We start from the raw sequence: 16,267 nt of genomic DNA on the forward strand, positions 1-16,267 counted from the left end.
ATTTAAATTCGAGCCAGTCTCCAAAGCGCAGGTCAAACGTTCACCTCAAACTGCTTCAGTTAATACTTGTTGGCATATTGGGTAGCAGCTTTAGGATGGGTTTCCGTTTCTTTTAAAACCCATTTTAAAAGAAGTACTGCTCAAATTCTGAACAGGGGACTTTCAGTCAAGCCTTCCATATGCCCCAATGACAGAACCTTGGTGAATCCCCTCTTATTCGGCATCCTGTCCAAATTTGGCAATGTATGGACTGTATTATACATTGCCCCTGAAGACAGCAGGCCTATCCCTTGAGGATGCCAAGAGCTGATCTGCTATTTAATGCAAACACAGGGTTAGCAACAACTCATTCCTGCTCGCAGTCTACACAATACGGTTGAGAAATCTTCCTCAACAACAAAAACAGAAATTGCTGGAAAAGCTCAGCAGGTCTGGCAGCACCTGGGGAGAAAAAAAAGAAATCGCAGTTAACATTTCGGGTCCAGTGACCCTTCCTCAGGGTCCTGAAACGTTAACTCCAATATTTGCTTCACAGATGCCGCCGGGCCTGCTGAGCTTTTAAAGCAACTTCTGTTTTTGTTCCTGATTTACAGCATCCGCAGTTCTTTCATTCAGACATCATTCTGCTCACCTGCTAAGTTCATCACTCTCTACCTACTATGTTGCAAAGAAACAAAAAACAAGCAGAGCAAGGCAAGGACTGGACACCGCCTAGATGAAACTGGGTCATGGTCCCATCAACTATCTCTACAATGCGAATGCAGGATGTAACGTGCAGTTTTGCAACAGGTACTTCACATCCTTCTCGTAACATGATGCCCAGATTTGGCTGAGCCAGTATTTTATGATGGTTCATTCTAAATTTGCTTTTATATTTGATGCATGTTAAAAGGTCCAGAATCAAATATACTTTCTTTAAAAGTAACCTTCACAAGCAACTCAGTGAACTTCAACAATTTGGATCCTGTGATGCAGCAGTTGTGTTCCTATAGTTCTCATAGGCCTAAATTCAAGTTCCCCCTTCCCTGGAGATGTGTCGCAACATGCCTGCACAAGCTGATTAAAATAATGACCACCTGGTCTCTCTGTTCCTCCATGTTAATTGTACTATAAAATTTAAGGGTATACCACTTATTAAGTACTTCAAATATAAAAAAAAACTTTTGTTTAGATTCTTGTGATGCAGTTGTAGTGTCCCCACCTCCACACCCAAAGGTCGAGGTTCGTCCCGTTTGAAACCACTTAGGTGAACTGGCCAGTCACAACTCATTTTTCTTTTAATTTATGCCTTAACTGTGTCTGAAAGTCCATCCGTGTACATAAGTCAGAGTTACAATCAGAGAAGATTGCACTTAAATCACACATTAAATTAAATTACCTTGTTATTTAACTTTGAAGTTACTACAACAAATTCTGTTTTAACCAGTAGTTTATGAACCAGCACTCTCAATAAACTGGCATTTTTTTCCCCTCAAATACTAGAAGTTAACTGTATTATTGTGATCTACCATGACGTCCAAGTTGTCAAATGACAGTGTGATTAGAAGGCTCTCTGCCAGTAAGTTTTGTTTAAAGGTAAATTGGCATTATTATTTTATGATGGATATGCTGTAAGCAAAATACAACTTTAATGTGTAAATCCCCTGCATTATATTTCTATTATTTAGTGTGTGTTTTTACATTGATTATGCAGACCTCTTGATCAACTGGTACAATCCTGGTGCCATAGGTGCTGGTTAATAAAACTTTGCTGAAAATTAATAATAAATTGTCACCTTGTTTCAGCTGTAAATCTGGCATCTGATATCTTTTATTCGCAAAATTTAATTAGGAACACCTGGGTAATTTTGAGGATCAGTGACTATTTTAATTTCGCCCTCGTGATAGCCAGTATCAATGAGTCTAATGTGGTCTGGAACAAAAATAGAATTTGCTGGAAAAGCTGAGGAAGGGTCACCGAACCTAAAAAGTTAACTCTGATTTTTTTCTTCACAGATGCTACCAGATCTGCTGAACTTTTCCAGCAGCTTGTTTTTGTTCCTGATTTACTGCATCCACAGTCCTTTTGGTTTCTAATTTGGTCTGGCTTGTTAACCTTGTGTCATAACACAGCTAATTTATTTAGTTGATTAAATCAAAGTACAAGCAGACAAACTTAATCCTACCAAAAGATGTTCATCATTTGTTTTGTGGGTTTCAATCTGACTTTGGAATTAATAACAATCCATACGCTTTTAATTAAATCACCTCATCTAATTCCTCATATAAGGTATATCGTTTCACACTTTCATGATAGATTTAATTTACTACGTTGTCCTATTCTGCCAGGCTGTTCTCAAAGTCCATCACTATCCTCCTTTCAATTCTTCCCAGCTTTGTGACACCTGCAGTTTTAAAATAATAACTTGTACACTCAAATTATCCACTTCAGTAACACATATTTTAAAGAGCTTGGAACTTAAAAGTCTCCAATCATTCACCACTACTAATATCTGTCCCTCAGCCAAGAAATGAGCAAGACTCCTACAAAGAAAATTAAAGAAAGTAATTAGTTGTGCTGTATAATTTGTTTTCCTGATCAAAATATTTAACAATGAATAAAAGGGAATCATTGTTGGCCATCCACAGCTGTGTGAGATGTAAAGAGACAGTCGGTTCAGTACCATGAAGTGTTTTATACTGATTTTGGCCATGAATAGTCACTGTCGTTTTTCTAAGCTAAACAAGTTCCAACAAGTCTCTTGTGCCAATATAGCAGATGTTTATGAATGGTCATAAAGTTCTCAAATTATTATGTATGTTAATGTGGACAGATACTCAGCTTAGAGAATAAATGGTACAAAACAGATCATAATGAAAAGGGAAATAAGTACTAAAGTTAAAGAGGCTGAAACAGGGAAAGAGATAGAATTAACATCTGTCATTGGACTTGGTTTATTCCTGTATTTCACCTTTCTGTACAAAATCATGCAAGTAATGGCAGATACTGCACTATTAACTGAAGTTTTAAGTAGTGATGGAGAAATATCAGGAATTAAACAATAAACAGCTTCTTGAAGGTAGTTTCAATGATGGAGGGATGTGAAAATTTCAGTTAGGATCTTAGGGATGTGTAAAATCAAGGGAATTAACAGACAAAAGAGAAAAGGGAGGAGGCAGCTAAAAGAATGATTAGTGAAAACTGCTCAGTATTATTAGCAGCAAGAATAAACACTTATGGACTGCAAGATACTCTAAAGGGCTCAAAAACATGGAAACACTGTTCAATCACTGAAAATGGGGAAAGGTCAGGAGACTTAAGCACTAAAGTTAAAGTGGAAGATACTAGCTAACTGGAACTTTTCTAAAGAGCAGACAGGTTATGATAACGGCAGAGGTCACCATTATCTAACGATGTAAAGAGAAGCGAGCAGTGAATTTGGAAGATCAAATATGGGAAAATACAGGCAATCCTAAATAAATGAAAATAATAAATAGACAGCCATTAACAATAGCACAGGTGACTTTCCCAAAACAGAATAAATCCAATATAGCCAATTATTCCATCAGTGTATTCAAACAACAGCAAAGTAATGAGCGGTGCAGCTGGCACTGCAATCAAACAGCACCCACACTGCAATAACACACTTAATAAAGCTTAACCTGGCTTCCACCAAGATCATTACCGCATTACAGCCTTATTCCAAATAAGAACAAAGAGCCAAGTTCTAATGCAGGGGTGATTATCCTTAACATCAAAGCAGCATTTGACTAACTGTGGTATTAAGAAGCCCTAGCAAAACTAAAGTCAATGAAAATTATGGGAGGGAAGAAACATCTCCTTTGATTGGAGTCATAGCTAGCACAGAGGAAGATGGTTACTTTATAAGGTTAGTCCCAGGACATTATTGCAAGTTTTCCTCAGGGTATTATTCTTGACCTAACCATCTTTAGCTGCTTCATCTATATCCTTCTCCCATAAGGATCAGAAGCAGGGATGTTCATTGCGCACTATCAATCATTCATTACTCCTCAGATACTGAAGCAGTCTATAACCATCAATAGCCCTTTCCAAGCCCATGCATTTTTACTCTCCAGCTCTGGCAGATACAGGAGATCAACAACACTCAAGATTCCTTCCAAGTCGCACATCATTTTGACTGCGCCATCATGAGATCAAAATCCTGAAATTCTCTACTTTACAGCCCTGAGCATGTACTTAAAACAGATGTATTGCAACAGTTCAAGAAGACAACACACTATCACCTTCTCAAGTGCAAGTTAGGGATGGGTAGTGCTCTCATGGCTAGGAATACTCACATCTTGCAAAGTAACTTTAAAAATGAACAATCAGGATAGAACAGAAGTCAAAATGTCTATACTCCCTCATTCAAATAAAAACCTTGTTTGTCCCACTAATCTGCACTTTACCCACAATTTTACAACTTCATCTCTTTCAAGTGTTCCCTTCCGGAGACTATTATTGTATCTGCCAGTCTACCAGGAAGTACATTTAAAATCCTAATCACTCAAAATGTCAATGATTTTTCCTCATTTGATCCTACTTCTTTTGCTAATCACAAATCTGTATGTATTCACTGATGGCTCTTTGGAATCAGTTTCTCCTCAAAGAGATGCTACAGCTAGCTCAATTAAAGTTTCAAAACGGAGACAGTTGTTGTTGCTGGATAACAATATTAAAGTTCACGCAACCAAGGTGGATAGATGGAGTTGAGAGCAAGAGATAGGCAGGATCTAACTGACAAGCCTTTTCCCATTCCAAAATTATCAGAACTGCAAACAATAGGGCAAAAAAACAAAATAACCAGAGTTTCTCTCGCTCCTAATACACTTTAACAATCACTACAAAGATGTACAGATAACCAGTCATGTCCTAACAGCTTCTCACAGGGAACATTTCAGTGTCAGCCAGTAACATGCACCTTGTAGCAATTACACTTATTTGAGTCACCAGCAGCACTCAAAAGTTTCCAAACTAGAGAAAGACTAGTTTGAAATCATCTTCAAAATAACAGCATATTTTGTTTTATTTTAGAAAAGGGTTTATTCTATCCAGGTAACATTTCATAAAAACCAATAAATGCAATGCTATCAGACTCAATGTGCAAAATTAAAAAGCTAAATTATTTTACACAGCGTATCAGCAGAATGTCAGTTTAAGGTGTTTCACAACCACATAAAAACACTCGTAGCATTTGTTTTCCCCACTTCCAAATGCATAATCATATGACTATGAACCCACACTATACAAAACTCTGACTTACTCAGCTATATTGATATATCCACAGGATGCCACAGCATGCAGTGGAGTCCAGCCCTCATTATCTGGCTGATTAGTATCTGCACTATGCTCCACAAGAAACTTCACCATTTCAAGGTTTTCATCAATACAAGCCTGCAAGACAAAAAAAAATTAAAGTTAGCTTCAATATCAATCTACTGCACAGAGGACTGAAGGAATTTAAAGGCAACCATTCTTATGATAAGGTAGGAATGATCCAAACAATATTTAGAATAATACTTTCCAAGGTTTTACCTCAAAGCATGGAAGTAAATCAATCACAAAACATAAATAATTACACAAAAAGAAAAATCAGCACAAGTTAAACTAGTTTGGGTCTGACAACACAGGACAAAATTAGAGCTCTTGTGGAACAGTGATAGTGTCTCTATTTTTGAGCCAGAAAACCTGGGTCCAAGTTTCAACTGCTCCAGATGTGCCTCACAACAGATCCAAACAGACTGATAGAAAAAATATATTATAAAGTTCATAAGAAATAGGAACATGACTGGGTGTTTGGCCCATCGAGCTTGCACCACAATTCAATAGGTTCATAGCTGATCTGACATCCCTCATGTCAACTTTTCTGCCTTTCCCTCATAATTCTGCATTTCCCTACTGATCAGGAATTTATCTATTCAGCCTCAAATAGTCACAAGGACAAAGCTCCAAAAAGCTCTCTGCAGCAATGAGTTCCAAAGACCCTCAACTCTAACAAGAAATTTCACCTCATTTCAATCTTAAATTGGCACCCTCTTATTCTGAGACTATGCCCTCTAGTCCTAGACTCTCCCATGAAGTGAAACATTCTCTCAGCATCTACCCAATCAAGCCCCAGAAGAGTCCTACATGTTTCAATTAGATCACATCTCATTCTTCTAAATTCTAGTCAGTACAGTTCAAACCTGGTCAATTCCTCCATACCAGCAATTATCCTACTGAACCTTCTCTGAACTGTCCTCAATGAAATGCTATCTATCTTTCCTTAAATAAGGTGACCAAAACTACATTCAGTAGTTCAAATCTGGTCTCACCAGCACCTTCCACAGTTGCAGTTTGACTCTCTTAGACACCCCTTGAGATAAGGAACAACATTCCATTAGCCTTCCTGATTACTGAATGCACTGTGTGCTAGCCTTCTGTGTTTTGTACCCAAATACGCTCAAAGTCCATTCATGCTTCAGCTTTCTGCAGTTTTCTCTCAATTTAAACTATCTGTTCTTTGGTTCTCGCTTCTAAAATTAACAACTTCATATTTTCCCACATTATACTCCAACTGACAACTTTGCGTTCACTTATCTAATGGATCAATATCTCTCTGCAAACTGTCTGTGTCCCTCTCACAACCTGCCTTTCTAACCATCTCTGTTGCATCTAAAAACGAGGCTACAGTATCTGCACTTCTTTCTTGAGTCATTAGTGCATAGCTCGACCATCCTGGAAATAAGACCGGTGAACCTTTGCTTTACTTCCTCTATGGTAAATAACATTTTTCCTGAGGTAAGGAGAAAACAAACTAGCGCACATCAGGCAGTCAAACAGAAATGCTATCAGGAGAACTGTCATTCTCTCTAATGTTCCCTTGAGTTCAGACAAATATTGGTAGTTAGTTCTTGTATCTAAATCATGTACACTACCAACATTCAAAAGTCAGTTTCTGTAACAAAGGCTAGATTCAGATAACTGTATTCAAGCTATCGTACAAAAATGGGTGGTAGGGCATGTGAAAAAGACACAAGTCTGCAATCCGATACAGATAGGTTCAGTGAGTAGGTAAAAGCTTGCCTGATGGAGCTTGAAATAGGAAAGTGTGAGGTCACACACTCTTTTGGGAGAATTCATTCAAGTAAACAGCCTTTTGGAGCGACATGCCAAAAAGTCAGAACTGAGGGATCCGGGTGATCATATGCACAAAATAGTAAAGGCAACATGCCGGTGCAGCAAGTAATTAAGGCAACAAATAGAATATTGGTATTCATTGCAAGGTTTTTGGCATTTAAAAATAGGGAAAACTTGTTACAACTGCAGGGCGCTGTTGAAACCTGGAGTACTGGTAGAGATATTTGTATCATCCACAGCCATGGTGAGGTGCCAGAGGACTGGAGGATGGCTAATGTTGTGCCTTTAAAAGCTGCAAGAAGCCTGAGAACTACAGACCAGTGAGTCCGAAATCATTGGTGGGTAGGTTGTTGGGCAGGATTGAAGGCAAAGAATTACATGATTTGGAGAGGCAAGGACTGGTCAGGAATAATTAGCATGGCTTTGTGTAGGGGAAATGTTTCTCACTACGTTCATTGAGTTTTTTTTTGAGACTGTGGCCAAGATGATAGATGAGGTCAGAGTGGTAGATGTTGTCTATGTGGACTTTAGCAAAGCCTTTCACAAGGTTCGACATGGTAGACTGGTTAGTAAAGTTAGATCACGAGATTCAGAGAGAGCTCGCCAACTGGATACAAAATTGGCTTCACAGTAAGAGGTAGAGGGTGATGGCAGAGGGTTGTTTTTAAAACTAGAGGCCAGTGACCAGTAGTTTTTTGCAGGGACAAGTGCTGGGTCACTGTCGTTTGTCATTGATATAAACAATTTGGCTGAGAATTTAGGAAGCATGATTAATAAATTTGCAGATGACATGAGGAAGTTATCTAAGGTTACAAAGATTACAAGTGGACCAAAAGGCCAAGGAGTGGCAGATTGAGTTTAATTTTAATAAATGGGAGATGTTTCATTTTGGTAAAACCATCAAGGGCAGGATTTTTACAGTTAATGAGTGTGTGTCCCGGGGAGTGTTGTTGAACAGACAGACCCAAGGGGTTCAGGTACTTAGTTCTGTGGAAGGTGCATTACAGGTAGACAGAATGATACAGAAGACGTGGTACACTGGCCCTCATCGCTAAAATCATTGAGTATAAGAGTTGGGACATTAATGTTGAGGTTGTACAGGATGTTGGGGAGGTCACTTTTGCAGTAGTGTTTTCAGTTCTGATCATCCTGTTATAGGAAGGATACTAATAAATTGTAGCGTGTACAGTTTGGGTCTCAATTTGTAATAAAGGAGAAACTGGCATTGCAAGCTATTCAAAAGAGACTTACTAGGCTGATTACTGAGATGAAAGAGACTTTTTAAGAATGGCAAAATAGTTTAGGTCTTTATTCACTACCATTTAGAAGAATGACAATGTTCTTACTGAAACATACAAGATTTTGAGGGTACAAGAACAGAAATTGCTGGAAAAGCTCAGTAGGTTAGGCAGCATCTGTGGAGAGAAATCAGAGTTAACATTTCAGGCTGAGTGACCATTCCTCAGAATCCTGCTGAGCTTTCTTAGCACTTCCTATTTTCATTACTGATTTATAGCATCTGCAGTTCTTTCAGTTTTTAAGATTCTAAAGGTACTCTGACAGGTTACATGTTGACAAAATGTTTTCAATAGCAGGAGAATTCTCAAGCAGCATAAAGGGATACTCATTTACATATGAGATTCTTCTCCCAGAGGGTAGTGAATTCCTGAAATTTTCTAACACAGAGTTGAGGAGACTAGATCACACAGCATTTAAGGGGCAGTAGATAGATTTTTGAAATATCAAGGAGTCAAGGGCTGGAGAGCTACACATATGATGAGTTGAGGCCTGGAGCATTTTAACAATGATCTTACACAATGAAGTGTTAGGCTCAAAGAGCTGAATTGCCTATTCCTGCTCCTACTTCTTGGAGAACACATCTTGAAATCAGAGAAGTTAGAGAGGCTGCCAGTAAAAGAATCAATAAAGTGCTGCTGCAGTAGATGATCTATCAAATGCATTTCTTTGTACTGCAACAACTTGACTATTAGAAATACTACACATTGAACAAAACAGCTGTAGAGTCATACAGATGTACGGCATGGAAACAGGACCTTGAGTCCAATCTGTCCATGTTGACCTGATATTCTAAACTGATCCAGTCCCACTTGCCAGCATCTGACCCATATCGTCCTAAATTCTTCCTCTTCAAGTACCCATCCAGGTGACTCTTAAATGCTGTAATTGTACTCACTTCCACAGGCACCTCATTCCATACATGCACCACCCTCCACATGAAAAATGTTGCCCCTTAAAAGGTCCCTTTTAATTCTTTCCCCTCTCACCTTAAACCTATGCCCTCCAGTTTTGGACTCCCCTACCGTGGAGAAAAGACCATGGCTATTCACCCTATCCATGCCCCTCATGATTTTATAAATGTCCAAAAAGGTCCTCCCTTCAGCATCCAATGCTCCAGGGGAAATACTCCTAGCCTATTCAGCCTCTCCTCATAGCTCAAACCCTGGCAACATCCTCGTAAATCTCTTCTCAAATTACCTTAGAGCTGTTAAAGGAGTTAAGTCAAACTTAATTCGTTGTCTGAAAACTACCAGGCTGAAATTACTTGTTTTGTAAGAACCTTCATCCAAAACTAAAGCACAAACATTCTGATCATGTCAGTATTTATAGGAAATCCAGTTCCAAGTCCACAAACTGCAAGATTACATCGATTCTTATTTTTATGTTAGAAGAATCAACTACAATCCTAAAAGCCCAACAAAAAATTAATTAAGGTTGTATTTATTTTGTTCCATTAGAATCCAGTAACTGGAATAATTTGCCATAGTACGTAGCTCAACATGCATTGTACATGGAAGCTTGATTATGCTGACCATACATATATACTCACTGACATTCAGCTCAATCGTAATGCAATTACAGCAGTCTTGGTTTGGACTTCAAGGGCAAAACAAAAATTGATCCATGACACCCTACATACTTTAAACAAAGCATAAAGCCAAAGTTGTAAACCAGCCATGAACAGGCCATAGATGGGATGTTTCCCCAGGTGCTGTGTTTTGAACCAGGAGACAGAATCTCAGAATCCACAGTAGGCCATTTAAAATAATTAGGTAACTAATTGGGGAATTCCCTCCCTCACAGCGTTGTGGGTCAGCCTGCAACATATGGACAAAAAATGAGCAATAAATGCTGGCCAGCCATTGATGCCCACCTCCCATGAGAAATTTTTTTTAAAAGACTTGAGAAGGTGGCGCTACAAATATCCCATCCTCAATAATGCTGTGTCCAATACATGAAAAAGACATGGATGAAACATTTGCAACCATCATTAACAGCAATTGTGCAGTCAAATTCCAAACAAAACCATCTACAAGTTCAGGAACAAAAACAAATTTGCTGGAAAAGCTCACCAGGTCTGACAGCATCTGTGGAGGAGAAAACAGAGTTAACTTTGAGTCTGGTGACCCTTCCTCAGGCAGTTCTGAGGAAGAGTCATCGGACCTTAAAAGTTAACTCTGTTTTTCTCCTCCACAGATGCTGCCAGACCTGCTGAGCCTTTCCAGCAACTTTGTTTTTGTTCCTGAAATTTACAGCAGCCACAGTTCTTTTGATTCTTACCATCTACAAGTTCGCTAGCAATACCACCATAATAGAACAGAGATCAAACAACGATGAATATAGAAAGGAGATGGAGGGCTTGGTGACATGGTGCAATGATGACCTCTCTCGCTCTCTATGACAGCAAAACTAAAGAACTGATCATTGACTTCTGAAAGAAAGGAGGAGAACATGCCCCCATCTACATCAATGGAGCAGAGGTTGAGAGGGTTGACAGCATCAAGTTCCCAGGAGTGATGATAAGTGATAATCTGTACTGGGGCTTCCTATGTAGATGCAATTATCAAGGCAGCACAACACCTCTTCTTCTTTGGGCAACTCAGGAAATTTGGCATATCCATAAGGACGTTCACTAACTTCTGCACGCTAGAAAGCACTATATCCAGGTATATCATGAACTGGTATAGCAACTGCTTTGCCCAGGACCATAAGAAACTATAGAAGGTTGTGTATACAGTCCAGACCATCATGGAAGCCAACTTTCCATCTAGGGACTCTATTTACATGCTATGGAAAGTCTGCCGACAGCACCAAAGACTCATCGCACCCAATAACGTTCTCCCTTAACCTCTTCTGTTAGGAAGATACAGAAGCTTAAATAAATGCTACAGCAAGATCAAGAACAGCTTCTTCCTTATCGTTATTAGACTGATGAATGGGCTCTCTAACTTCAAATAATGATCTTGCATCATACATGCCCCGTGCGATGTAACCTGCATGCTTTACTCTCTCCAAGCTTTTTTGTCACCCCTATAATCTGTATGCCCTTACTTACTATGATCTGCGTGTACTGCTCACAAAGATTTTCACTGTACAAAAAATACACGTGAGAACAAATAAATCAAATCAAAAGAACTGAGCGATTGATCCATCTATATCTCCTCCACAGGGACACACAAATACCAGTCTTCAATCAATTTAATTCAGCATGCACGTTAAAAGAACCAGTCAAGGACACTGAACACTGCAAACGTCGTGAGGCTGACCAACGTTCTGGCAATACTACTCAATGCTTTTGCCGTAGAATTAGCCATAATCCTTGTCATACCATGCAGTTATAACAACAGCACTGTTTAAATTGGTAAAAATGTGTCCTGTCCATAAACTGAAAAAAACCCAACCCACAATCAGTTATGGAAAGGGTCAACAAGTGAACTATCAAACAACACATGGTATGAATGATCTCAAATGATTCGAACATGGCCAAACAAGCTGAAGCCCAGGAGGTGAAGAAGAAAGCGATCACCCAAGACATCAAGACAGCATTTGACCAAATATGGCTTCAAGATGTCTCGTAAAAAACTCATTATTGGCAGTCATAGCAAAAACTCTTCACTGATAGATTTTGTACCTAGTACAAAACAAGATTGTGGTGGTTTCTGGAGATCAATCATTTCAGCCCAAGGATATTGCTGGAGCTCCTCAGGGCATGGTCTCACACCGAGCCATCTTCAATGACTTCAACAAACTTCGCTTCATACAATCTAAAAGTGAAGATATGCACCAAACGCTCCATTTGGAAGTACTCAGGTACTGGAACACCCACACCACATACGGCAAGACATGAACACATTCTGATTTGGGCTGACACATGGCAAATAACATTCAAACTACAAGCGCCATGCACTGACAATCTCCACCAAAAGAGAATCTAACCATCTCCCTTTGACATTCAATTGCAATTTCATCGTTAAATCAACATGCCGCATATTATTCGATTAGATTCAATTCCCTACAGTGTGGAAACAGGCCCTTTGGCCCAACAAGTCCACACTGCCCCTTGAAGTATCCCACCCAGACCCGTCCCCCTATAACCCACACACCCCTGAACACTACGGGCAATTTAGCATGGCCAATTCACCTAGCCAGAACATCTTTGGACTGTGGGAGGAAACCAGAGCACCCGGAGGAAACCCACGCAGACACGGGGAGAATGTGCAAACTCCTCACAAACAGTTACCCGAGGCTGGAATTGAACGCGGGTCCCTGGCGCTGTGAGGCTGCAGTGCTAACTACTGAGCTACCGTGCCGCCCTACGGAGCGGGAGGATCCCTACCATTGACAAGAAACTGAATACTTTTCTAATTAAGACATCTCATATCCACTATAAATCTAGAGACTTCCTTCATTCAAAAGACTTCTTTAAAAACTGATAGTCTTTGCAGCCAGCTTCTCCAACTGTGCTCAGATCCACACAACAACTGTGAACCGCTTCATGGTTATCTGCTACGTTAATAGCTTCTGGATGAATGAAACAAATGACATCACTGCGTCATTTGCTCTTTTGCAAAATGTAACTGATCAGTCTTATTTTAATCACTTGAGAAATTCACATTACTACATTTACTGTATCATATAACAGAAATTTACCCTTATCCCTCCCATTCCAGTCCTCTAAAAAAAAAGCATTCAATGGCTTCAGTACATCATAACCAGGAAAATGAATAGGTTTCAAAAACAGGAGGATACTAATTTTGCAGGTTCCAGATGTCTGCTTTTGCATAAATATGCAGAAACTGAAGACACCAATTTCTATCTTCCAACATTCTCACATTAAAACAGCTCAGCCACATTGCTATTTGCACATGAAACTCAAAACTACCTGCATTTTTGTGTAGTCATTTCACTGAACCAGGCGTGGTTAAATGCTGAGCAGTCAAATTATGTTCAATAACATTTTTAGCTACAACACTGATCAAATTTCAATATCTAGTGAAAAAGCTCAGCAACACAGAGGATAACCACGAAGCATAATCAGTTCAGCAACTATTGTATCTAAAACAGAGATGTGATGTGATTGTAATATTTCCAAAAGAAAGTAACACATTGCTAGTTTGCCCATGCTTAAGCTTCAAAAATAGTCACTTGATAATGCAGTATTTTATCAGTACTTGTTGCGGAACAACAAACCAGCTCAGCGAGTTAACCACCCTCAACACCCACAGCCCGAGCTACAAATTTACTCCAAAACATTGGTACTTTATCATTGCTGAAAACTGCGACATGTTGCCAAAGCTTTTCAACTTGCACTGATCAGAACAGAATGCAAGAAAACAATTAAAATATATAGTACAAGAGCAAGGAATTCTGATTAGCTTACAAGTTGACTTTGAATGGCCAAGCTATTGCTATGGAGTAAGCAACAGGAAACAATTAAAAGGCAATTCTAAAGACTGTAAGGCTTGCACATATCCCTCTTGTTAGCACAGAATAACCCGTGTATCATTTCTAGCAAATATACACTACAAACTCCACTGATTATCTTAAATTTGTTTTTGATGTACCTGTTGGCATCCTCAGGATTGTTCAGCAAGTACTTGCTCAGAATCACATCCAACTGTAGAAATCTGGTGTTTCCCAAGCATGGGATGATCGTGTGCTATAAACTGTGATCATCCGAAGTTCTGCATTCATGTGTAGTCCAAATCAGTGTGAAGTAGAAAAGTACATCTACATATCTGTCTTTCAGGGATATTTACGTCGACAAGTAATTTTACTTCAAATAATTCTTACTTAAATCACTAAACAATACTGACCATATTATTTTTCTCAAATTTGCATTCAAATAGTTCCTGGAATAACAAACTGGAACATTTTATTAGTGGTGCTAACATTAATCAGTCAAAGTGCTATATTAAATTAGTCAAAGCCAAGTAAAATCTTTTGCACTTCTGTTCATTTCTTCAGATGTCATGTCTATTCTCAAAACATATTGACTTGTCCCATTTTATATTGTGCAATATAAATAAAAACTTAAATTCTAATGAGTAAATTAACAGAAACAAACTATGGGAAATTGTAATAGATCTTCTCATCTGTGCAAGAAAAATAAATTAAATGCAGTAAATTGACTCCATTTGGGAACGTGTTAACAACAAAGCAATTTTTTTTTGTTAATCCTTCAACAGTTACAAATTGCGATTTCCATTCAGTCCATGTTAATTAAAACACAGTTAAAATTGGGAACTTTTTGTTTGTCATAAACAAGTTAGTTCTCTTTGTTCAGTGAAGTACAAGTTAAAACAACATGAAAAGATGATGGAATTAAATCTGACTACAAAACTGGAAGCCCCAACAACTAGATAAGGCACTGACTGAAACACTACTACTCAAACATGGTATATATCAGACAGCTCTACTACAATATCAACGACACACCTCAAGGAAGTAAGGGATTAAAAAAAAAGAAAAACACCATCTCCTGATGCCTAAGTTCATCCATAAACTAAAGCACAAACTAATTCTTTGATTTTCTGTTAAAGAACACATACTGTCATCGCGACATGCATTTAAGAAATCTAGTTTCATGTTCAAAAACAACAGGGGATAAATTTCTGCTTGTATTCCTTTACAAATTCTTAATTTGCTACTATTAATTTATACAGTTTAATTTTTTTTTATTTATAATCGCTCCAACTCAGCAGTTGAATTTTTTTTAACATTGCAAGAACATCATATGCTTTGCAGTAGGAAACTGAATCACCAATACTTTGGAGAATATACCATTAAAACATCAAAACCAGTCAACAGTTTCAGTGGTTGAAATTGCACTGCCACATTTACGATCTACACAGCCAAAAATCACTGTAAAAGTTCAAAACCACAGGATAATACTTTATTTTTGATCAGGCCAGAAAATGCAATAAAACAGGTTCCACTTCAAAAACCTCAGTACAGCACAACTTTAATGTTGCAAAGTCAGCTCTAACAATTGCTCAGGGACTGCTGTACTGAAGTGTTTCATTACCCTAAATGTAGTTTTCAAAAATATTATGATAAAAGCTGATTCTCTTACCCATACTCTTACAACATAAGGAAGCAAAGCTGAAAAATAAGAGCATTGTAGACATTTACACAATCACACAAAGAACAGCTTTCACTTGCCACATAGATAAGGCAGAGATCCAGACCAGTAGGCATAACCACAGCCTAATAAAACTACTCATTTTCTCACCAGCTCAAAATGCACAGAAAAGCACAATTCTTTACATTTACACGAGTGGGAGAGATCGGGAGAGAGGGAGCAAGCAAGAAACTGACGAAGAGGGCAAAGTGGAAAGAGGAATACTCTACTGCTGATATGTAACTAAGAAGGAAGCTTTGATCATAGTGAAAATATCTATACCTGTGGCAATCTACAACAAAAGGCCACAGAGCCAACCACAGAAAAGATACAGGAACACCGAGCTCCAGTAGGTGACTGAGACAATGGCCCTTATTAGAGCAAGGAAAGAACATGGTCTGGTGATTAAAATATTCACCCAGAGCCCCCGCAGTTCCCACTTCAAATTCAGTTTCAGAAAAAGCATTACTTCAGTTTTAAACAGAAGTTCAACTTCATGGGTAACTGCAGTCAACTGTGGCCTTCCTAAAACAATGTATTATGATCTTACGAGATCAAGAAAACCATTTGGCAACACCCAACGAATTATGTTTATAAACATTTAATTAGCAAAACAACCACGATCCAAAGAACATGAACAGGAAAGATGAATGTCATCTTTTCTAGATCATAAAATCCTGAATGGCAACATATTTTAGAAGTTGACATGCAAGGAATTCCCAAAT

General features: G+C 38.6%; 1 protein-coding gene across 5 annotated transcripts in view; it reads right to left on the reverse strand.

Moving 5' to 3' along the window:
- The window catches only part of LOC125462731 (protein phosphatase 1 regulatory subunit 12B-like), a 227,466-nt gene that overhangs the window by 167,303 nt on the left and 43,896 nt on the right, over positions 1 to 16,267 (reverse strand). For all 5 annotated transcript variants that reach the window (XM_048553013.2, XM_048553012.2, XM_048553010.2 and 2 more), the window contains one exon: positions 5,265 to 5,395. In XM_048553013.2, the coding sequence (XP_048408970.2) occupies positions 5,265 to 5,371 (107 nt within the window). In that variant the 5' untranslated portion in view covers positions 5,372 to 5,395. The remainder of the gene's footprint in view (positions 1 to 5,264; positions 5,396 to 16,267) is intronic.

The sequence above is a fragment of the Stegostoma tigrinum genome, chromosome 21 (genome assembly GCF_030684315.1).
Source record: "Stegostoma tigrinum isolate sSteTig4 chromosome 21, sSteTig4.hap1, whole genome shotgun sequence".
NCBI classification, from domain to species: Eukaryota; Metazoa; Chordata; class Chondrichthyes; order Orectolobiformes; family Stegostomatidae; genus Stegostoma; species Stegostoma tigrinum.